Source organism: Opisthorchis viverrini, assembly GCF_000715545.1.
Source record: "Opisthorchis viverrini unplaced genomic scaffold opera_v5_9, whole genome shotgun sequence".
Classification (NCBI taxonomy): Eukaryota; Metazoa; Platyhelminthes; class Trematoda; order Opisthorchiida; family Opisthorchiidae; genus Opisthorchis; species Opisthorchis viverrini.
The window spans coordinates 1,319,530-1,344,168 of NW_008751665.1; the positions used below are offsets into that span (position 1 = coordinate 1,319,530).

At 43.6% G+C, this 24,639-nt stretch overlaps 1 protein-coding gene across 1 annotated transcript in view; it reads left to right on the plus strand.

The window, feature by feature from the left end:
- The window catches only part of T265_00871 (hypothetical protein), a gene marked incomplete at both ends in the record, with an annotated part of 36,114 nt that extends 15,508 nt beyond the window's left edge, over positions 1–20,606 (plus strand). Inside the window, 4 exons of the mRNA XM_009164766.1 lie at positions 1,149–1,329; positions 16,738–16,887; positions 17,497–17,622; positions 19,823–20,606. Of these exons, the coding sequence (XP_009163030.1) occupies positions 1,149–1,329; positions 16,738–16,887; positions 17,497–17,622; positions 19,823–20,085 (720 nt within the window). The remainder of the gene's footprint in view (positions 1–1,148; positions 1,330–16,737; positions 16,888–17,496; positions 17,623–19,822) is intronic.
- Between the last annotated feature and the right edge of the window lie 4,033 nt (positions 20,607–24,639).

Below are 24,639 nucleotides of genomic sequence, written 5' to 3' on the forward strand. Positions count from 1 at the left end.
TTGGGCGTAAACGAAAAAATGGTAGCCCGACACTCCGAACAAGACAAGTGGACAGACAAGTGAAACATTTCACAAAATTACTGCCACATCTGTACAAATAAGTGTTTCCTACTCCCCAATGATCGCTCACATTTCACAAATTTGAACATGGTCGCCAGTCCTCGTGTGTGATCACAACGCACTCGCCTTGCAAGTCACAGGACCAGAATTCAAGTTCCGATATCATTCGTATTCAGGACCAGTATGAGCAAAACTCGAACCCTCCGATGTGACCTCCTAACCAGAAGAAACACCGCTGGGGTGGGAGGAGATTTATCTAAAAGAGGGTGATGTGGGCGCTAAGAGAAAACTACCGTCCACAGCAAACATCATCACCGTGTCATTTCCGTGCAACGCCCAGTAGATTCTTCAGTACAAGCGCTTGAATTGGAACGTCACACACACAGGACTGAAGTCGAACTTGTGCATAGGGCCTCTGTTGATGAAGCATAAACCGATTCAGTCAACCCAGTTCCTGCTATGAGGTCTGTTTGAGCATTTCACACCCCAGCCTGCACCAGATATACAGAGGAAATGACTTGTGTGGTCTTCTAGATGAATAAAAAGATTCGCTTGTGTTTGGATAAGACAATCAGTTAAGATCAATGTTCATTGTTCACTGATCATCGTTTATTGTGAAGCGCATACCAGTTCAAATCTACCTTTTTGGTGTTATCCTTTGGTTTTGTTTGCTTTCTTCCGTATGCTGGATGTTTCAAAACACGTCCATGTATCTAGTGTGAAAATAATCAAGTCGAACAGCACTATCTTACTGCCTGTTCGACAGCAAAAACACCGTTCTTTGTCCCATGCTGAGTCAGTAAGATGGAGCTAAGAGACACTCGAAGACAAATAGACGGTTTGAACTTCAATATGAAACGAGTGTGTTTGGGAATTGGTCACCCTCGTGTGTACTCTGAGCTCGTCAACATGAATCAAGGCTTCAGATTGTATTGGGCAGACAAAACGCTACTTTTTCCATCGAGTAGTTTTGTGTAGTTTTGTGAATTTCAAAAAACACTTCCATTCTTGTCACTAAACTGGTTACACACCGCAAATGATCCCCTTTTTTGATGGGTTACTAGGCGACGTTTGTTCTTTCTTTACAGGTCTTGGCCCTTCTCGCGAGTATTCTGAGCCTAATCCTGTTCATCATCGGCACAGTCAGCACCTCCTGGATGTTTACAAACAACCTACGACTGGGAGTGTTCCAGCAATGTGATCAATTGTCATTGATCGAAATGGACCCCAATCCTGAATTCGTGTGCTCTTTCGATTATCAGAGGACATGTGAGTTTTACTGACCTTATTTCCCCCAGCTAACCGCACAGATATCCGCATATTCTCGGTTTTTTGGTTCTTTGCAAGAATACCGGTTTTGTCTTGTATTGTCACATTTGCATTCAGCGGTTGAGTACTATTCTATGATGTACCCTCCACAGGGTTGTATCTANTGTCACATCTGCATTCAGCGGTTGAGTACCATTCCATGATGTACCCTCCACAGGGTTGTATCTAAAATATAAAAATGAACATGTAGCGAACAAAATAGCAAAAATCGATCACATTTCTCATGTAGTCGGTTTTAATGAATAGATTTGAATCAGAAAGGACTGTGGGGGCCAACATAATGCTTGAGAGTGTTTTGAGAGAGATATTTTGCTCAAGTATTTGGTAAGGTCAGTCACAAATAAGACCCCGACCATGAATTTTCAGGAACCGGAAGTCAGACATGTTCAAAGCAGGACAAGTTGATCTAGAACGGTTCGCCTTGTCATACGTAACTACTAGCCAAAACGTTCTCTGAATGACACCATCCATGCATAGCTGATGAGTTCCAATCAAACAAATACCCTTGTTTAACTGAGCGCTTTCTGGATCGGTGGCGTACTTACCCCTACTTTCATCTGGGTCTTTGAGATGAGCTACTCCCTAAAATGCCCAGCACAAGTGCAATTCTTCTCTGAAACGATCGTGCGAGCAGTAGCAAGAATTCTGCGTTAGCTAATACGAGGAGAGATTCAGTTGAGAGATGGTTCACTAACCCCCTAGAATAACATTGGTTATCGTCGCCGTCAAACACTAGTAACAGAGGAAAATTCAGCACCTTTGTGACAAATTATTCCGTTTGTTCTGGTGACAAATCTCACTCAAAGTGCTTTTTAAATAATGTTTCATACTAGGAAAGAAACACTTATTAAACCCAGTCTAAGTGCATCATCTCTTCTAACACCACTGGAGCGGCCAATTTGGTTTACAATCTCCGCATGACGTACATCCTTCTGTGACCAGTGGATCTCACTTACCAGATCCAACCAATTCTTCAATAGATACGTGCTCGCTATTAACCCGCAGAGTTATCCTGTTTATATTTCGTCACTGTGAGCGAAGCTAAAGCAATTTTGTGTGGCTGTGATTGAGAAGGCGTCCCAAGTCCGTGCAGAAAAAATAAAATCGAATAAGGAAACAATGACTGGAAATATTTTTATACACTTCTGTGCGTATACTGTCATCTTCCAGGATGTCCCATCTAGGCTACTTCTACGGGTCGGATGTGTCTTGATAGCACTGGTTACACTTCAGAAATGATGATTCAAAGTGCTTCTTTACTATGGGTCTGCCACCGAATATTCGAATGCGAGCTAATTACACCGTGGCCAAACAATCGAGTGCTCAACTGCCATCCAGGAGGTCACGGATCGGGAACTCTTTGAAGTTCGTTGGATTTGAGCTGTTGCTAATCTCCAACAGGGATTAAACAACTCTACAATTGTCAATGTGTCAAAATATAGTGACCAAACGTTCAAGTGCTCAACCGCCAACCAGAAGGTCACGGATTCGGAACTCTTTGAATTCCATTGGATTCGAGCTGCTGTTGATTCCCACCAAGTTTGAGGCAACTGTACCATTGTCATTGTAGCAAAATATAGGTAGCTCGGATGTGTTTACTGGTGGCTGATCATATGTTCGTTGATCTGTTCGCCGAGCTTGGCGATTGTTCCGCAAACGTTTCGTCCCCAGTCGAGAAGAAATCGTCAGTGCGCACGATGACGTTGCGAACTGGGAATGTCTCCCGGACTGTGGACGAAACGTTTGCAAGCCAACTCATCGTCAGTGCGCAGTAGACGACGCGCACTGCGCCCGATGGCGTTGCGCACTGACGAGGTCTCCTAGACTGGGGACGGAACATTTGCAAGCCAACTGCCAAGGTCGATGACCATCTGATCAACCACCACAACTGCACCGTAATAGGCGGATCTTCAGCATAGATTGGCTTCACTGACGAGAATAAATCCGGAGCAGAAATCAAGTCTTGGGATATGTACTCTTCTGGAGGAGGGCTTTTTAAACGAGGGTGCTATGGATGAAAAATATACGGGTGTCCCGGTCAGCCACATTGAATGTTAATTCAAATATTCAAAAAATATAATGACGACTGGCTGTACGAAACTACTAAACGGCTTGCAATCAACAAGTGAACTTCCTTAGAACCCAATACTGCTTGTAGGCAGTAATCATTATATCCATATTCAATAAAAATTGATCTTAGTAGGGCGAAATAAAATGCTCAAAATGTTTTGTGGGAATCCCACTTGATTAGCAAAACGTTGGTTTGTTCAATTGTTTATCAGCTTGATCGGCTTGGGAAAGATTTGCGACTAGCCCTGTGACGTTGCTATCCGGTAAAGATCAAATCATGGTTTAGGAAAGAACGAGACCAATATTCGCCTCCTATAGTCATAATATAGATCCCAACATGAAACGAATCTTGCGCTGGAGATACGTTGCGTAACGGAAATTCGAACTGCCTATCTTCTTTTTGAACGAACAAGTCTCACTACTCTAAACTTGCAAGTAGCCAAAAAGCATTGCGCATGAGTACTGCGCTGGCGGATTCCGTAGGGTGAGCTCCTTGCCTGGCGAGGCCGGGTGATCTTGTGAGAATCGTTTACTGTTCCACGACCAACTGCCACACAGTATTCATGTGCCTGTCAGTCTGAAGTCCAGCCTGCCCGACGTACAAGACACATCTAAGTGACAGGAAACGGACACACATGCGTTTTTGTGACCTCAAAATCGTCCCCGTCGTCCGATATCGACGGGGTGCGTACAAGTCTACGCGCATGAACTTATCCTCGCAAAATTCAGTGTTCGATTCAACAAGAAAGCGAAAACTCTTGCGCTAGTCGACTTGGAGCAATGTAGGACTTCATACTAGCCAACAGCCTCCTACGACCTACCGTCTCCAAAACTCTCAGGTCCTCTGAAGCCGCGAACCAATATTATTGTTGTTGGTCATGCAGTTTCTAAGCTGCGATTGTGCTGCTGGCTGGAACTGTGTATTCCTTCACGGAAGTTCTCATCAAACTTTCCGTAGAAAATATGATTTGAACGCGTTCCTTTCGAATTAAATATGTCCTGTGCATTCCACGGTTAACGAGCTTATAGATGTCGTTTGATGTTCGTGTCAATTCACCTGACGTTAGTCACGCACCTTGAAATGTGGCCAAGTTCCGTCCATCACGAATACAGCTCCTGCTTTATCAAGCGCAGTTCGCATTTGTGTGCGTCAGATTTGTGAAACGGTTAGTCGCTGATTGGTGTTGAAAGATTTTACTGTATCCTCATACACACCCCATTTTCGGATCCTGATATCGGACGACCATCGTTTTTACGGGTTACAAAAACGCATGTGCGTCATTCCCCTGTCACCTGGATGTGTCGTGTATGTCTGTTGGATAAGGAAGCCTTCAGCTCGGCAAGCACACGAATACGGTGTGGTACTGGTCCGTAGCAAAAGCGTTACATTGGAACAGTGAGCGATTTTCTTAAGATCAGCCGGCCGCTCCAACCATACAGTGTGTGACATACAAACCGCACCATAGGTGCATACACTCGAAGAGGGCAGGTGTGCTCACGAATACAACAGGGTTTCTTATTCGGACATAATCGTTATTTGTAATAGAATCAGGCCGTAATTAGAATGCCATGCCGAAAAATCGTTCGTTACTGCATTGGGTTCTCCGCGAAAAGAATTCTGAGTTCATGAGTGTCCTAAACAGTGCAAGTAAAGGCTATAACAGCAGAATAACATAATAACATAATGCAGTTCACATGTATTTCAACAGTGAACTGTCCTCAGTTAGGTCCTATGCTAGCATCAACCCACAAGATTGACGGGCGATCAACCCCAGGGGCTTAGAATAGTGCATTACATAGGGCTTTAGTAGGTGTGGACACGTGACAAATTACCCTGTTAAACACCAGATAATTGTCAGCATGTAAACACTCCTGCTTTCTCGAAACCAACACTGACCCATGTGTGAGTTCCGTTGATTCTAAAGCTAAGCACTGCTCAACCATTGAAGTTTTGATGTTTGTTATCGACACCAGCTGAAACATTGAGACCACTGCATTATCCTGTGCTTCGATTTATGGACTTCCTTCATTCCCATTTGCCTTTGTTTCAGTTGGCATACGACTGACAGCTGTCACCTAAGGAATGCCATGCTTGCTCCCAAACTCATACGTATCTAACATCGATCTCACAGCTACACCGTAAACATAGCCACTGTGGCGTCAAATTACCGTAGACTTGTGCACGCAGTAAGGGTTCAAGAAAGCAGCCCAGTCTCAATAGTGGATCATCCCTGATCCCATCCAATCAGCATCACACAAACCGATTTTATTGGACGTCTGAATTCTCGGCTCCGCTATCCGAGACAGCTCGCACTGCCAAATCACATCAAGAAAAAAGACACAGGCATCGCGATCGTACAACTGTCGTTCACTCTGGTCAACATTTCCTCATTCGTGCGCTTTCATGTGTTAGTTATCTGGTTGTAACGTAATTGGGTTGATTATCAGAAAGGGACAAGCACTAACAAACGTCTGTTTTACCAGAATGGTGATGATTACAAAGCTATTTGCACTTGATAAAAATAAATACAACGCAAGAAGGGAAAAGCCAAAAAGTGACTTATCGCTTGAGGAAGTCGTTTGAGTGAACTTCCGGACGCGGGGCATGTATTCTCTGCAGTGTGCTTCGTAGTTTTCCGTCCAGGTTTGTAGAGCTCGATTGACTTTCTGTCCTGTGCGCGCGTGTCGTTGAGCCGAGTTGTAGATCTATTTATTGTGTGAAGTTCAAAGTGAGGGGTGTTCATTCGTGTTCGATAATTTTACGAACATGAATACAACTTGACCTGATGGGGTTAAAGTTCGTGAGCCTGGCGCTTGACGCAAGTGCTAGCCGCGTAAACAAGAATGGATGGGAATTTGTGGTGTACATGTTGTCGGTCAAGGTTGCAAGTGGGACAGGAATTGTTACGTGATTGGATTGTTCGTGACGCGTGATCTAGTGAGTGACTGCTACACACGTACGGCCAGGAACCCGTTTATTTCACGCCGAAAGTTTAAATTTTTGCATCCAAACTTTCGACAGTCCACAAAGTTGCTCCTTTTTGTGTACTCAGTCTTGTCAGCTGAAATGTGATGGCTTATTGTCCCATTACTTTGCTCACACAAAATCTGCAATAGACGTGAAGCACAATTTATTCATTCTCTGAATCCACTGAGCGCGCAGTCCACAATTTCCCCGTACTATTGACGTACCACAAGTAGCTGACAAAAAAACAATAATCCTGACGGGGGCCCTCCACCAACAAAGCTTTCACTTGAGGAGCGAGTCATCACATGACCACGTGATGTGAGTTGCGCGAGTAGTGTTGTGTCATGTCTAAATAAGAGTTAGTCATAGTGCCGATCGGCCACTCGTTATCGACTAGTCTGGTAATTAACTACCGGTAAAGAGGTCGCGGTTTCTCATCCTCTCGGATGAGATGATAAGTTTCAATGAAAATCAAGCAGTCGCACAGTGTATTTAGGCTTTTCGGTATGGAATGACTGTATTTGCAGGATGAATGCGGTACTGAGGTCTCAAAGCCTCCCAAAACTTTACTAGCCAAGATTTTTTGCTGATATGCCCCTCCGTGAAGTTCCATGCTGCGGTGAAGACACAAATCACTGACTGTGGCCTCTTTTCTTCCCAAAACTCCCGCTAGAGTCAGTAGACAGCAACCAATTCCTGGTTGCTGTCTATGCGTAGTTATGAGGCACAGCTATAAGGTTCAACCCATACCCCCTAACGAAGGGTCTGGTAGGAAACTTGACAAAATTTGACAGAAAATGGCTGAAGCGCTGACATTAAATTTTTTCAACAACTTGAACCCATACATCAGAATAGTCTGGACTCAACGTGCACCTTTCAAACACGGCTGTTTCAATCTACACTGTATTAGATAAATAACACAGTTCAATGCTGATACACTGAGTGAATCATTGCCTTTAGTTCGTAAGTGTTACTCATTTACACCCGGGAGCACGTAAAGAGTTCATTATGGAATAGGTGATGATTTGATTGACTGATTAACTCATCACAACTAGGTATTCCTGGCGTTAAAATATCAAAACTGCTGAGGTCCTCAGCATTTTGGAGTTTTCTGGAAGTTATTGCCACGTCAACCACGCGCTGACCATATATCCTCATCACCAGCATGGTCAGCCACAGGCGCCGAAACTGAGGCCTTGCCGCCGTACAACTTCAAAGTCTATCTACTTACATTTAAAGCTCTAAAGCAAAAAAGAAAAAAATGGATGAAGGAAGCACCTGGTATTAGTCTACTCCAAGTAGTCTGAGATGCATACACCGCCAAACGCTGGATCAGACAATCTGGAAAGTAACGTAGCACGAATACCATTGACAGCGACTAGGCACCATTTCCAGCCACCAGTCTCCAGTCACCCGCGGAGACCCTATCCAACAACGCACAGTTTCTTCCTAATCTCTTTCACACCTTTCTGCCAAGTCACAATTTGCCCACCTCACAGCTTGTGACATTCTGGAGCAGGTACCGAACTTTTCTCTGTGGACGATATTCTTGCGTGCGTGGCACATGGCTGAGCCTGAGTAGGTCGGAAAACGAAAAAACCCACTACACGCACCAACTTTGAGAGTCCACCTTTATCAACAATTTCCTAATGTGGAACTTTCCTACTGAAGGTCCTCACATCGATCAATGGATATCATATCCTGAATTTTTCTGATGCATTTCTGACAAAACTATAGTATCACAATTATTTTTATAACTATTCTTGGGCTTCAAGACAACTCCAATGACGTGAAATCCTATTTTGTGAATTGTTAATCGTCCGACATTAGTATTAGCGAAAAAACAACCTGTGAGGCCACATGAACCGATTCAGTACCTGATCCAGTTAACAATATCTGGTGTTCAAACGAAGACGGCTGTTAGCAAACTGACACCATAATTCCAATGTGGGCTTTCCCACGGTCCTGTTTACTAAAGTCGTCCAATCGATCCAACCAATACTGTAGAATTCACGCGTAGTAGGGACCCGTTGGCTGCACAGTGCTCTTAGCTGCAAAACCTTTGCGAGTGGAGTAAAACTTTTTACGCCAAAATATTGCATTTTGTCGCGTATGTGCCCAAACCAAAGATCATCGTAATCTACATTCATATTTTTGCAGCCCACCGAATTTCATTGTCCACTGAAGCAATCATACCTGTGGTGGAAAAAGTCTGGTGGAATCCTCTCCTAGCATCGCTGATAACCCGGGATGCTTAGATGGAGCTTTCATGACTAAACTCGTACTTTGAACTCAATTGCCGGTCTCTTTTAGTCCAACAGGAACGCGTCGTAGCCTTCGAAAATTCAACTCCATTGTGCGAATGCTGAGCGCCCGCGTAGTAAACCACGAAAACGCAAATTCAAAACAAAAGATGGGGCGGTCGCATTGTTAGCTAGCATCGCAGGGCACCTACTGGTTTCATGTGTGGTTACACCACATGCTTGAACTTGTTCAGATGGCAGCATGGATCGTTTCGCAGACCCATATCTCTCTATTGATTCATGCAGCCAATCAGCTGATCCTCATTTGTTTGATCAGCTGTTTTTGATCAAAATCAGGTGACCAAGGCCTTACTAAATTCACTCTCTGTTGAGGCCGTTTGTTGTGGGTAACGCCTCAGTGCATAGTCCCTTGAGTTCACGATGGAGGATGCGTATTTGTGAACGTTTTTTATTGACTCAGTCTACTGATCTCCTGCTCCTAATTCAAGCCATTTGCAGACTGGATATTGGATTTGCTCAAACAATTAGAAACGCCTTAGTGATTTCCAGTGTTTTCTCCTACTTCGAGTTATTGCTTGGTTGAAGGTGAAACCGGAAGCAGTCAGAATAATTCAAAGTCACGAACATGTCATTTCTTAACGACAACAGGGCTACGCATCAAACTAAGAGCTTGTTACCAAGAACAGATTACTATGCTTGAAGTAGAACTTAAGGTTGACGGAAATTCTGGGACTTTGCCTAGCTGATGAACCCCAAGAAGCTCGAAACAGGTCGGGGACTGTCGACAAATTTTCAGCAACCTTATGAGTAGTGCGCTACATATATGCAGATTACTATATTGTTCGTGATACGCAGAAAATACTGTTGCAAAAAATTATTCATGCCTTCATTCGTGTCAGTCCTTTCTTATTACGTTGTCGAATATATCCTTCCTTCAGTGAATGAGTCATCCATCCACTGTTCCTTTGTTTGGAACTGAGCTTTGATGAGACATACGATCGTGATTATTTGCGTAGGTTGGAGAGATCCACAGAGGAGCCATCAGAAAAATCACTCTTCTTTAGGGGGGATTTGCAAAAATGGGAAGCTTTATTTTGGGTGGGAGGTCCCCATGAAAAGGGACTGCTGTTCTGTGTTTTTTGTGCTTTGAATTCTGAATAATTCCGTGGATGGGGATCGCAAAAATCTGCCTAAACACATTCCAAGAATTAACAAAAATAGGTAAGATTATGGAGCCTGTATCTAGTTCAACGGAGTCTCATTCCGTCACACTGGAGACAAATGGATATTTACCCCAAGCAAGAAGCAAATGACTGAATAGAAAGACAAACATTAAAATTTGCAACACTTGAACTTACCATACAAACTCCGGTCAAACTCCGGACTAAAAATGTGAGGGATCCATAAGACCAATGGGCTAGTTTCGTTCTGTTACACCTTCGAGCATATTTGCAAAATAGAATCACGCCTCAGTGATGCCACTAAATTTTAGAGGTTGCATGTTACAAAAGATATTGTGTACACAACACGGAATAAGCTGACCTCTGTGCTCAAAAGACGAGTGGATAGAGATTAAATCAAGAAGCAGGTATTCGATGAGATCAAACACAAAGTAAATCGCACTCCTTTTTAGTATGGTTCATCCAAGATGTACGAACATGTAGTCCAACTACGTTCTATTCCTAAAAGATTTAACTCTCTGCTCCACAATTCAGCTAGAATCATATCAGTTTCTCGTCTCTTAGTTAAGTAGGACATTCATGATTCTTTTGGTTGCCCTGAACCAATCCAGTCCCAAAATCTATCAGATGAGGCAGTGTTTTTCAATCACTCACTGAGACTATGGGATGTAGATGTGACGCCATCCAAGCAAACAATATCCAACTAAGTATTCTCAAGATGTATGTGAAATTATCATGAAGTTCCTTTTTTACTGGTAGATTGTACCTGCAGACGGATGAAGTGGTGATAAGATCTCCTCCCAGCCCGTTTCTGGTCGGTTCACTGGGCTTAACAGTTGCTTTGCAAACGCTTCGTCACCATGCAAGGCGATATCGTCCGTGCGTGGTTGGGCTGGCTATTCCTCGAATTTCGCTTGCGCCTAAATATGGTCCGAAGAATGGGTATTATCTGCAACGTGACTGGATGTTTGTGGGTTGGTTAGTACGTGATTTCATTGGCCATTTCGGGTCTTCTTGCACTCGACGCCATCCGAATCCATAACTGGCCAACCAAATCACATCCTTACCCATCTCGAAAAACCAATCATGTTGCGGTTATTAGTTACTCTTCGCAAACTATACAAAAGCAAGTGGAATTGGAAGAGCCACCAACTGATGATGCTCCTTTGCATGGTGGCGAGACTTTTGCAACCCAATTGGCAAGCTGGATGAACAGATCAGGTGCTACCAATAAACACCCGAGATACTAATAGTTGAACACGATGCCAGTTACCGTAACGTTAAGTTAGAAGCTAAATAGAGCGCTCTTGGTTCACATTGTGTGCGGGAGAACCTTCACAGGTATCCAAATCCATGATAAATTCTGAAAGACTAGCTTCATCCTTTTACCACCTCAGTGTGGGCGAACCTCGCTCTTGTGGGACTGTCTGCCTCAGGAGGGCCAAGAGGACGCTTTTTAAGCCCGGGTTAGAACATCTTTTATCTTTTCTAGCTAAGAGATTTAGGCGGACTATCAACAACGTCTTGATACATCTTATGGGCTCACAGCAATGAGTAAATAAAGATGCGTTTAGTGTTATACGCCGCATCAGCATCAGAATATCACGTACAAGTAGATTCAGAATGACTCGCACAGCAGAGATAGTTGCAGTTCATCCTCACAGGTTGAATTTATGTATGCGGGAGAGCTTTGTATAGTCCCTGCTGTCATCTTGACCTACACAAGCGGAAGACTTGAATATGCTCATTCGGTCACCACTTTCGCGTTCCGACGAAACTTGAGAGCACATTTCACTTGTTCATTTGGCCTTTGTGATTTGCTAGCCCTGGGGGTTTTCAAGGTCACAATACTCTACTTGGTTTTGATTGGCTGATTGGTCACCTTTGTTGTTCCGATCAATTTATCTCAATGGTCAGCTGACGTTCATTGAAGACAATTCTTCCCCCAGACCACTGTTTTTGGGATTGAAAAACTTTCTCACTCTTTTAGGACCACGCAGCTACAACCGACCTGTCAAGGAGTTATGCTGAATTTGAGAACCTATGCTCTCAGACTGGTGTCGTTCTAAGTGATGATAAAGGGGATGATGGTGATGACGACGATGAGGAGGAGGAGGGAGATGTTTGTGGTGGACATGATGACGAGACTGTTGACGATTCTACTAATAATAATAACAGCACTAATAATGGGTGATGATAAAGGGGAGGTGATGACGATGATGAGCAGGAGGAGGAGGAAGGGGATGGTTGTGATAGACATGATGACGAGAATGTTGACGATTCTACTACTAATAATAATAACAGCACTAATAATGTGGATGATGGTCACAAAACTCGGCTGCATTTCCGTAGATACAGTATTTCGGACCAAAAGTTCGGATAATTCCAAGTCTCCAAAGGGCTTCTCCGATCTGTGTTCTGCTCAAAGGTTAACTTGGTAACTTATGGACTTGAACTCTCCTGTTCTTGTGCTCGGTGATGATGTCACTTGATTTGTTGCTATGGTGACCTGTTTCTGATTGGGCTGTGGATTACAGCTTTGCATGAACCGTTCAAATAGGTTAATCAAATATGCTGTAGGACACCAAGGAACTCCACAGAAGCCCCTTCAGTTGCGGATTATGGAAATAAATAATCTCTGGTACCACGAATGTCTGTACATCTCTGTCAGACACATACTGCCGCCCCCTACCTATTCAACTTTATTCAAACAGATCAGGACAGCTGTACTGAACACAGTATATCATAAGTGCAATGCCAATGCATATATTGGATCTCCGTGACTGCCACAGAGAGGCATGAACAGGTTTATGATAAACATGGATTTCACTGTCTGCAGGTGTATTACAGTGTGTCAGATGACCCGATACAAGCTAGCTCTTGATAACTGTTTCCTGTAGAAACAAGGAAATTCAGATTTTGACCCGTCGTCACATTGGCAAAAACCTGTGCTCTGAACAGATGATGGATAGTCACTGAAGGCTGAAAGATAACTTTTACTCGAAACATACGGCCACAAATATCATGCAGTGGTGTGTAGTTGAAAAATCACGGAAGGCATGGTTAGTGTGCGCAGATTAGCTGTTTGTAAAGCAAACTGAAATTACTAGCTAGTAAGACCGACAACTAACAGTTCCATTGTGCTGGAATAAAAGGCAAGCTTTGCATGTTTCGTTGAAAACAGCTCTGGGAGGTGAAAAACGGCCACTATAGGGGTTCTTTTGATCCAAGGCTCGACTGCATCTCATAAGCATTATCCTTTCCCCAACCTGTTATTCCCCGTTCAGAGGACAGCAGGCAAAAAATAAACTGGAAATGAACTTCAGCACTGAGTCCACTTTAAAATACTCCAACCGTGATCGGTACCGATTCGGGTGAACAGATTGCGCGCTCCGTGTAACATTTGTCAAGGTTGATCAGTTAAACAACGTTGGTTTTAGTTTTTTCATAGCTCAACGTTTCGACCACCATGGGTGACATACGTCACGAACTGGTCGGAATCACAAAGGCCAAGAGAAGCTAGGATTGACTGGTATCTCTATGGCTGTGTGGTCAACCTACGAGTGGCTGCACAATTGGTCTAGATGTGACAGTCAAATATGGCGTGAGTTGAAGCTGAGATAAGCAAGTCACGCTATTGGTTGGTTTCTTGCGGGCCCTGAAGACAGCAAATTTGGACTGCTCATCGTTCCGATTGATGCAGATAGGCTCTGTGTTTGAACAGCCGTCCTTCTTTCCTGGTGAGTTCACACCAAAGGGAGGAAGCACTGAACCGAGTTTTGCCCATATTAGAGTTCAACGGCTCTGCATACTGTTGGCGTGTCGGTGTCTGAATTCCATACATCTGAATTGGCGAAAATGTTCACTCTTTAGTGATGTAATTGGTTGGTCCGACGACCCAGTAATTGTTTTGGTTCTGTCGATCGCCTGTCAGGATTTTCCAGTCAGGTAGGGCCACGGATGCTTGAAATCTGCTGGACAGCTTTTGGATAGGTTGTCTCTAGTTACGGGATCGGTAGGTATCAAGCTGTGCGATTTGTCAAGGGTTCCGCACAGCGTCGTTCTGCATATCTTGTCAGGCCTGTTGGTGAATTGGTCAACAAAATATTGCGGTTTCCCACCAATGCGGCCAAATTTTATTCGGCCCCTGGAATTTCGAGGAATTTCGGGGCAGAAAGCGTGCGAGTCTTTGGTGTGCTGCAATACAAAATTTCAGTTGCCTGGTTGTTCATTCTGAGTTCCATTATTTGCTGACTAACGAAGGACTGTTACATTGTGCTCGATGCACTCTGCCGGGTGATTTCCCGCCTAAGGATTTTCAATATATCCAGATTTTGATTATAAACGGATTGGATGAGATGTGAATTTCCTGAAAATGGGGAACATTCAATGGACTTAACCAGGATATACTACCGTGGAAATGCATTAGTAGCATGAAACTAGCGCGGAAGTGACCGTATGCCGTTACATACAGCGAGGCGTAAACAATATGGCAATCACGCCAGTCAAACAACACTCCCAAGTCTCACTGTCTGGGTCAACTTAAGCCGTGAAGAAACTTTTCCAGCCAGTACACCCTTCAAAACAGTGTATACAGTCTGCTAATGCGAGCTAACCGACCGGAAGTTCGGTTGTTCGGACCCCACTTCGGCGTCTTGAGGGGTCCTGTATAGGATTGAACAACCTGGCAACATCCTCGTAGTTCCTTCGAGTGTTAAATCAGCTAGGCGCCGAAAGCGTGTTACAGCTGAACGATTATTATTGTTGTTTATTAATATGGTGTTGGAAGTAGGGTGTCTTGACTAATCTGTGGAACAGTTCGATGGGTAACGCACTGAAAGAAAGCAGAATTTAATCGGCGCATCCAGTGTAAAAGTTTGCCGGCGACTTTCGATCGTAAGTATTGGTGTTATGGCTTCTTGGTCACAACCTAGGGTGATTGATTATAACAAGATCTGAACAGCTGTTGAATCAGTTGTGTACAGTCTTCTTCATTCCGGCTACCGCCCGTTTCTGATAGCATTTAGCTCTTGGTGTTCTCCACACTGACTGTCAGATGAAACCCAAGGTCACTTGAAAAGTAGAAGAGTAAAACAATTTTAGAATCAAACAGTTTCTCCGATAGGCGTAGCTGACGCATGAACTACACGAAAGTTAGGTTATTCTTTCTTATGAAGCTTTTTCTTTCTGCACTGACTTAGTATTTGAGCAAAAACTGGTTGGGAGAAGGCATTCTATCCAACTGTACCAAAGTTTTGCATTCTCACTGCGTAGTATGAAACGATTACAGGAAGGAACATTGTTCTGACTCGACTCTGAAAAATTCTCCCAACTTTCGATAGAGGTCAGTGCGCTGGAAGATGGTATGATCATGAGCTAAATTCAGATCGATAGTCATCATATGAAACTGTAAGTGTGATTGTAAATGTACAAGCTGTGGTTGTGCGGTTCATGTGAATTTCTCAATGCACTAGTCAGGTCTCCAAATTTCTAGACAATGTTGGTCACATGAACGTAAATCAATGTGCCTGGCATGCGGCGGTACGTATAGGAGAGCAAGTTGGTCAGTGAATTGGCAGAGAGAAAAAGATTGGCTCCGAGACGAAAACCTTGCCACATTTTAATGTGAAAAAATGATCGTGGCTTGTGATGATCGCAATGAAGAGGTTCAGAAAGGAAAATTAACGAAGAGCAAAATCACGTTGATCGCAAATAGTGAGTGCCAGATGTAAACGGGCTATGTTGGATCATTGTGTTATCTACCGTGGACTGACAGTTTCTAACCAGTGGTAGTCAGCGTGCGCCTATCAGCTTTGCTAATCATGAAGTTTTGTTAATCCATTTAGGTAAGGGGCTTAATAAACTCTGGTTGTCTGATCCAGTGCACGTGCGGTTACTGTGAAACGCATCGACAGTTGGAAATGAGGCTGTTACAGAGTGGGGTGAGCACGTTTTCCTCCTGAATATGTCAAAACATCAGGACATTTTATAACTCCTAACTCTGCTCTGCACTAAAATCATTCTACCTGCAGAACTTCTACTTTGAGGTATCTAGTTGTGATCCTATCACGTCATCCTAGTTGCTCTCTTCTCACATCCAGACTGCCATGAGTAGGATAAACACGGAAACGGGTGTTTCCGTTGACATCATCCATAGTTTTGTTAGTGCGCTTGTTCACTGTCGCAGGATTTGTTATCCCAGAACGATAACTGCTGCTCAAACACGCTCCTAAGTGCGGAGCAATCTTGGCTGGCTTCACAACAAACAAGCATTCTGGTGCTTGATCTGGATTCATAAACAAATTTCTCCAGACAGCCTTAAGCTTTTTCATCGATTGCTTACAAAACAGATACCTATGAGATGTCTTTGTCCAGAGTCCTTGAGTGACGTGATAATTTGATGCTTATGTTGCTTCCTAGTTCATCCTACTCTGACACATGATGACAGCTTCGCAACTCGTCTAGCTCTTTCGATCATCCGATGACGGCGATGTGATGCCGTCGACAGTTTCCAAATCTCGTCACCTTTACTTCAAACTGTGCACCCTCTGCTGTGACTGGAATTGGGCGGGTGTCCGTTATCATTTACCAATCGAACGCACTGTTCTGAACTTCATTTTCCCACGCTGAATGGTGATCATGATTAATGTACAGTCAATCTTGAGTGAATTCTGGAGCTTTTTATGGCAGTAGAAATTTTTTCGAAACCACGGTTTCTGGGTCTTCCGAATTGGATAGATATCCCATTTACAAATTGCTATATTGATCATTGTTTGGTCGGTTGCTTCCGGTAAAACGGTTGGACAGAATTGCGTTATTCGGTTCATTTGCTATAAAACGTCAACAAAACTTTCTTTCTAATCAGGGGAGCAATGGACATGCCTTGTTCTGGATACAGTAGCCATTTCTTTAACCCTGATTGGAGTTATACTCATGATCGCTGCCCTGCTCACTTTGGTCGTGAAACACAAGTATAAATTGTACAAAGCCGTGCTGAGTTTCAACAGCATCGCATGTAAGTTGTGTTACTGTTGTTTCTGTATTCTAACTTTTACTCTTGAGCAGACACGTTTGTCCCTTGCCCGTTCCTCCAATTTAGAAGTCATCCGCTGAACTGTACTCGTTATCTCTCTCAGTTTGGGCGGTTTTTTTATTTCAGACATTGTCAAATCCCGTTTGGAAGTGTATATAAGCAGATCCAGTTAAGTTTGAATGTCTATTCTCGGACAATCTCATAGAGTAGCTTTCTTAGTAAACGTCTTATAAGATAATTTCATGATGGGTTGCCTCTAGTTACTTACAGAATTAACTAATCTGATGCTAATATAGCATCACACTCAGACCTAAAGCGTGAGTACGCTTAATTTAAGGATAAGTTGTTTTGAGTCGTGGATGGCGGAACGAGTGAAAGGGCTCACCAGATTCTCTCGAATTCAGTTATAGTCAGCTTCTCATTTGACCTTCATCCCAGGGAATCAGGGTTAGATGGCCATATTTCGACCGTGGTCTTGTGAATGCTGTGAGCGCATTTGGAGGTATCAACAAATTTAAGTGAATTTATCACAGATACTGATGTATTGTTCCAACTAACCGTTGATTGACAACTCCATTTCACTTATAATAGCCTTTGAAGAGGAGCTGGGTTTGCGATTTCTCACACTTATATTGAGTGGGGTTCGCCAAGAACGCTGGATCAATCCCACTGTTTATGTCTCAATTCGGCGTGATGCTCAGATGTGTTTTTCGGAAGGTAGGTTGCCGGGAAAACGTGGTTTATTATAACCAGGGTGTCACATAACCCGCGCTAAAGGATTTGCGTTCCGCTCTGAACGTCTTAGTCTACTGTTTCTGATTTAGTCCACAAACCACTTGGTACTCTGCTTGCATATTCGCTTCTTCTGGGAAAGACAAAGAAACAAGCAAACGTGTTTGTGTCAAAGAGGACGAACTACTTGCGCTGCTGTTAAATCATATATCGATACAGAAAACACCGTTTGGCAGAAAGAGCAATATTCCACAAAACTGTCATTTAAGCTCGGCGAATAATTCAACAGGCACCTGATCGGTCGTCACCTAACGCACCCAAGCTACAAAGAGTTGGGCACATTTCCAACCCCGGTATCTTGAAATTCGGTCCAGCTAGACCCACAAGCACCCTTGTCGCGTCTTTCTAGCTCGCTTGATCACGAGCGGATGATCATCAGTTTGATTAATCCGCACCAGGACAGGATACGGCACCATAATTAAGTATATTTCACACGACATGTGAAACTCCCACCTGAGAAGCCGTGTCTCAGGAGGCACAATGAGATGTGGACCCCATGTTGAAAAAAATGAGTGTAGCAATGTCCTGTCTATTCACACCGGTGATCGGTCACTTAAGCAAACGGTTCAGGTGAGATAACGCATCTGGAATCCGTGAGATGCGCAGTGTGGACGATTTCCAATACGGATGAAACGGCTGTACAGCTCTTGACACGGACTGACCCCAATTACAAGAGGAAAGGTCAAATGAAAACTCAATAAATCACCTCATCATACTACGTAACTACTTTGACAGCTGGAACATTGTACCAAATGAAGCATGCTATGTTCTATGTACAGCAGATCCGGTTGAAGAGTGTCATAAATTGGAGATTTATATGAGTTTAATTTTGGTTTCCGGCTGGTGCTAAGTTAATTTGCAAATGAAAGTTTTACACCACTTAGTCGACAACCGTTACTCTTTAAAAAAAAACAGAAATTTGGTTTTTATGTGTGCTTTTCAAAGTATTTCACTCGTGCAAAGTACTGGGTTAGGAATACACCTTGAGTGTGTCGAAATATTGGTAGCTCAGACAAATTTATTGATTGTTAATCAGGTGTTTGTTGAGCTTACTTAGTCGACACCGTTACTCTTTAAAAAAAAAACAGAAATTTGGTTTTTATGTGTGCTTTTCAAAGTATTTCGCTCGTGCAAAGTACTGGGTTAGGAATACACCTTGAGTGTGTCGAAATATTGGTAGCTCAGACAAATTTATTGATTGTTAATCAGGTGTTTGTTGAGCTTAGCAGTTAACTTGTCAAGCTCGGTAACTGGTTAGTGATGATGTCTCTTATGGTGACGAAGCGCTTGCATCCCTGTTGTCAAGCTCAGTGAAAAGATCAACAGTCGTCTGATTGCTTCTGACTCTCTGATTTGCACAGATTCACTAAACTGGCTGGCTTTTGGCTCGCCCCTTACTTAATGGTAAATTTGTCAAGCATATTCGATGTCCTTAAAACAATCGTATTGGTAATAATTGCAACCGTGTCTGTCAGAATAAATTGTATTCAGTTAATCTATTAACTCACAGAATGGGTCGATCAAAGCGGATGGCGAGTACGACTCTTGTAAAGAGAAACCACTGATCTAGAGTGTCAAAGCAGCATTCCGCATTACCCATGACGAAGTGTACGATCGTTTCGGACAGCTCAAACCATACTCTTCTCCAAAATTGACCTAACTAGGGGGGAGTTTGTGTACCACTCTCGAAAAGATTCATCAGTTTTCATATCTCTGAGGGTATGACTTTTCTTAGCGAACCCGAGTTTATATGGGAAGTCAGCTGCTATAGACAGGCTAGGATTCGCAACTGTGATAAACTGCGGAAAATGGGAGCAAAGACAAGCATGCTGGTGGGGAGACGTACGTCAAAGGTCTAGTTACGGAGACGGTGTTGACTTTAATTCGACTTGAATTGTCGTTCATATGAGAGGACTTTTCAATACAGCTCAAGGCTTTGTATTCGTAAAGTCCTACCAACTTACTCTCGGTACCACTGCTTACATGTTCGACATATTAAGATCGGTTAAAGTTTACTTCCCCCCCCCATTATTTTCGTCTTGATAGACTCATGCACGCATGTGTGTACGTTGATCACTGCTTTCTCCATTCAAGAGAAATTTCGTTTGAAATTTGTTTGTTACAGGGTTCAGTATGTTGACAAACGTCATCCTATTTCCCGTCAGTTTCTACTACCGAACAAATCACAATGCACTACAGTTTGGTTACAAAGATGACGAGGAACCAGAATTCATGGTCGGATGGTCCTATGTGGTTTGCACGTGTGGTTTGCTTCCCCTCCTGCTGGCAATCGTGCTTTTGGCTCTGGATCGTAAAAGCGAGGAAATCATATACCAAGAAACCATATTCCAAGACTCTGTCGCAGTCGCCGACTGCAACAATGAGTGAATTTTTTCCAAAAGGACCTATTGGCTAGTGCTTTCCTATTGGTTTTGCCTTATAGCTTTCACGATATGCAAATGAACGAAAATAACAGCATGTCTCCCCCTCTTTCGAATGTTACATTATTACCGTTATTGTTGTTATTCGCATTGTTGTTCTTGGTGTAACGGAAATTGAATGCACCTGACTGATTTCCTGGTCGCTAGTGCCTACTAGAGCTGTACTTTCGAGGTTGCGGCGAACGGCAGCAGTGCGCCGACGGGGGCACAACGGCAAAGTGGGCTGATAGGTCAATGGCAAATCCCTGTTCCTGAATGTGTTGGACGTTTATCACGTGTGATCGGTTGTCAATTGCACACTAAATGGAATCACTGATTTGTTATGCCGAGTTCCTCCTTACGAAAAGTAGTCGTGTAGTTAAAATCTCTTTTTCACATTTACTGGAACCTCTGTATGTATTTGGTTTCAAAACGCGGAACAATTGAGTTTTTGTGATTATGTTGTACTTGTATGAATCCGCTCTTTTCCACAGGTGTTCTATTTTAAGGTGGACTGTGGAATGTGACCACAAATCTCAGCGAGCTCAGACGATGATCAAGCAGAAGTGTTATATCAGTCAGACACCAATTAGTTAAGCTTAGCCAATTGACATCCGAGGACGTTTGGTTCCGAATCAGCTTGTGTTTCCACATTTTTTTAATAGTCGTTTCACTGTTATACCGAGTAGCAGGCAATTTACGGTCATTGGCGTATGACTTTCTCACTTTCAGATGTGGTCCATCTCTCGTAGCTTAGCTCAACTAGTGTAATTTAAGGCCGAGGCACATTGTACTATGGATGGGATGACGGCATTTCATGTTTCGCCACTGCACGGTGTACACGCCCCTATTCCTGTTCGCTCCAGAGTTACTGGGCCGGTAGTAATCGGCCTATCCGTGGCCGTGGCATTCATGCAAACGGACATCTATACCGCCTCGTGTCAGAGCTGGGAAGTAGTGACAACTAGCGAAATAACGAACAGTTCTTGGTCATTAGTGGGGCTCATCCTTTCCCATGGGTAATTTAGGACAAGCCCAAGGCTATCCGTAATACCACGTGTCCTGCATTAATATGGGTGCGTTTGACTGACGTAAGATACTCACTGTTTAACGACGCAAAAGTGTAATAATGGTGGAACATGAGTGCCCCTAATTCGACTGAATACCAGACCACATTCTGGAAGGATTAATCGGATCACACGCCAGCACGTCATGCTGGTTGAATAATTATGTGTTCACATTTCCATGCCTCTGAGATTCGGGTCCTACTGGTTGTTTATTCACTTTTAGCGCTACCCGGGAGATAGTCGCATCAGGCAAAACGTAGTTAGTCAATTGAAATATCGACGATTTGAATGAGATGGTTTCATGGACTCGATGAGAACCTTACAGCAGATAGGTTCCGGTCACATGTCCTGTGTTTACATATTTCCGCGGCTCTTTGGCTTCTGTAGTGCAGTGAACGGATACACAACGCATGGGAATAGTCGGACGGCGTTAAGTCAAGTGTCATTTTCGGCTTTGTTGACCTGGTGCCCGAAAACAGGAGGAGCGCCAAAATAGTTGGATTAACACTGTAGCATCAAGTTCACAAACGTATTAACGTGGACAGAATTCGCGTATGCAAGTAGAAGGCTGGTTCATGCAGAATTCAATAAGAGAGAAACACAGTAGTGCAACATACCTTTAAGGCGTGCGCAGGTTTATGGCATATACGTCTTGGAACTCCTGTGTGTGTGGGTGTGAGAGCTGTTTTGATGAGGCGAAACGTCGAATATCACCATTCAGGAGTAAGAATATGTTTCGTTAGAAGAACTTTAAGTGGGATGCATTTGAAGCCGTTACATCGGTGTTCACGTTTTCCAAATACAAGATTATACAGGCAGAACAAAGTACTGGAGTGTACTTAACAGAGTTTGCTGAAAACTTGTTTCTGCTGAGTTCTTCTTCCCTTAAACATAGCTTCCCTGTGCCAGTGTTTACTCACAATACTTTCCCGCTCAAGAATTGAAGCAGCAGAAAACGCCACGTGCATGCATTGAAAAAAAAACAGACGGTTTTCCTGCTATCTGGTATTGAGCAGTCCAAACATTCGTATGGCAAGCGAATTTATTTTTAGTGCTTCACCAAATGCCTGAATACCACACAAAGAAATGACGCGCAAGTTCAGGTTTATACAACCGGACAGCAACAGTCAGCTACCGATAATAGCCGACGTCTCATCGATTTAGGGTGGCAATCCATGGAATGCAGTCAACCAATCGGAATGCTTGATCGGTCCGACTGGTCAGCTGACCAGATGGGACTAAGTAGGCTCAGATCGCGAGAGTCGGCGATTCCACTGATCCACCGTTAAGAGAAGGTGAATAGTGTTCGCGAATGTGTTCAGAGGGACGCCAAGTTGTTCTCTCAGAATGACTCCTCTACATTGGTAAGACACGAAAACACCAGGTGTCGGCTACCCTAAGCTATTCAGATGTCGGCTGTTATAACCAATTAAGGCTTCTGCTGTCCGACTGGACTATGACCACACAAAGATCCCAAACCGAAGATGTGTCTTGAAGAAACTCATCCATCCAGCCAATAAGACTACAATAAAGGCGTATGCCAACTAACCAATCATATGACAGGATATTAGATGGTCTTCAGAAACTATATAAACACAGCCAAGCACGGAGGAAGCATCCACTCAACTGTGCACTGATGATGTCTCCTCGACTGGGGATGAAACGTTCGCAAGCCAGTTGCCGAGCTCGGCGGGCAGATCAACGACCATCTGATCAACCGCCACCACCATTCATCATCCCCATCTACCAGATTCCCCCACCGCATCGATCTGTTAGGTAAGAACCACAAAAACACCGCGTCATTCGCTGCTGCACTATTTTGCCTACTCATGTCATTCTTCTGCACTGCATCTAGCCAGTTGAAGAAGCGTTTCAAAACGGATTGGTTCGCCATGTGGTCATTTAATATGATGTCATATGCATCCAGGTTCCTTAGGTGTTTGTGTTTTGTTTACCTATCTATCGAATTCCCCTACCGCATTGATCAGTTGGGTGAGAATAATAACAACACCGGAATGGGTGATAACAGATGTCCATCATAACGAAGTCGTTAGTTTGTGTTGTCTTCGACTGAACAAGAACAGATCAGTGAATAACATGTGAATCGATATGAGTCTCACCATGTGATTCTTCCGTGTTCAGGGGTGAACATGGAATATACAGTGGAAGAATTTTAGAACGAATTCCAGAACAGCACGATGTAGTGTCTAGTTCTCACGAATTTTCACGCAGCAAGCTTTTCGTTGAAACGATCTTGCTATCCGTTGTATTGGGGTACAACTGCAACTCGCAACTTCTCATAAGCTTCTTGAATGAGAGACTAACATGAACTGGTTTCTTAGTAGGCTACGTTGTTGACGCTTGTAGCGATCTCTTTTCTATACGGCCTCCTGAATAATCGCACGGACATGGCGATCTCAATTGCTCATCAGTTCATGGATATTCCTGTCCAACTTACCAGTCGATTAGATTTTGTCTTTGTTATAGCAGCAAGAAACTGTGTGGATATGTGTACTAACACGGTCGGACATTTTGGCTGACCGGTCCTTTAAATGCGCTTGAATGATCTAAAAACGCTGTAGTCTCCTCAGGAAAAAGCACTTTGTGGTACAGGTTAGCTGACTTCTCCCGGGAGGTGGCATAGCGAGCACGATCTGAATGGAGGTAAATATGAGCCAACAACAAACGCCGTGCAGTCCCCAGTCGGACACTCCTTCATCCCCTGGAACCTTGAAATTCCTCAAATAGGGAAACACCCCTAGACTAAAGCTCTCACCAGAACAAGGTAGTTTATTACAAATATGTCTGTTACGATATACTGGTTACTTGTAGCTCTGTACACACATTTTGCTCCAGCAGCAACATTCTGATGAGTTGCACGTGGATGAGCAAAGCAAATTCGTCAAAATGTTACTCTACTTTCACCGAGTAGTATTTAGTTGAATGACAGGCTATCCGAATGTTCAAATAAGTGAGACCATTTTGTGATCTTTATCTGTACATAGTTTAACGATTTCCAGAACAAGTGCCATCTACTCCTAACCAGCTTGCAAACTAGGAACTGTGCAGTTAACTGGCTTGTAGAGTTGTAAGGCGAGTATAATTTTTCTTGGCAATGTTTTGGAAATGGGGTGAATTCATTGGTAATTGACTAGGTGGCTGATGAGCTGTTCGCCGAGTTTGGGCAGTTGACCTACAGACGTTTCGTCATCTTTCGAGGAGACATTAGCAGCGTCGTATGGGGGGGGATGACGGTTCCCCCGAACAGTAACGAAAGGTCTGCAAGTCAACTGCCCGGTGAGCTCGGTGAGCAGATCAACAGCCACCTGATCGGATCGACTGGGTTTCTTCTGTTCTCTTGGTGGTCAAACTTGATTCTGGGATTTAATAAGAAATTTCCTCGTTCGACAGCGAGGCAAGTCAAGTCATCTGATTCCCAGAAACTTGGACACATA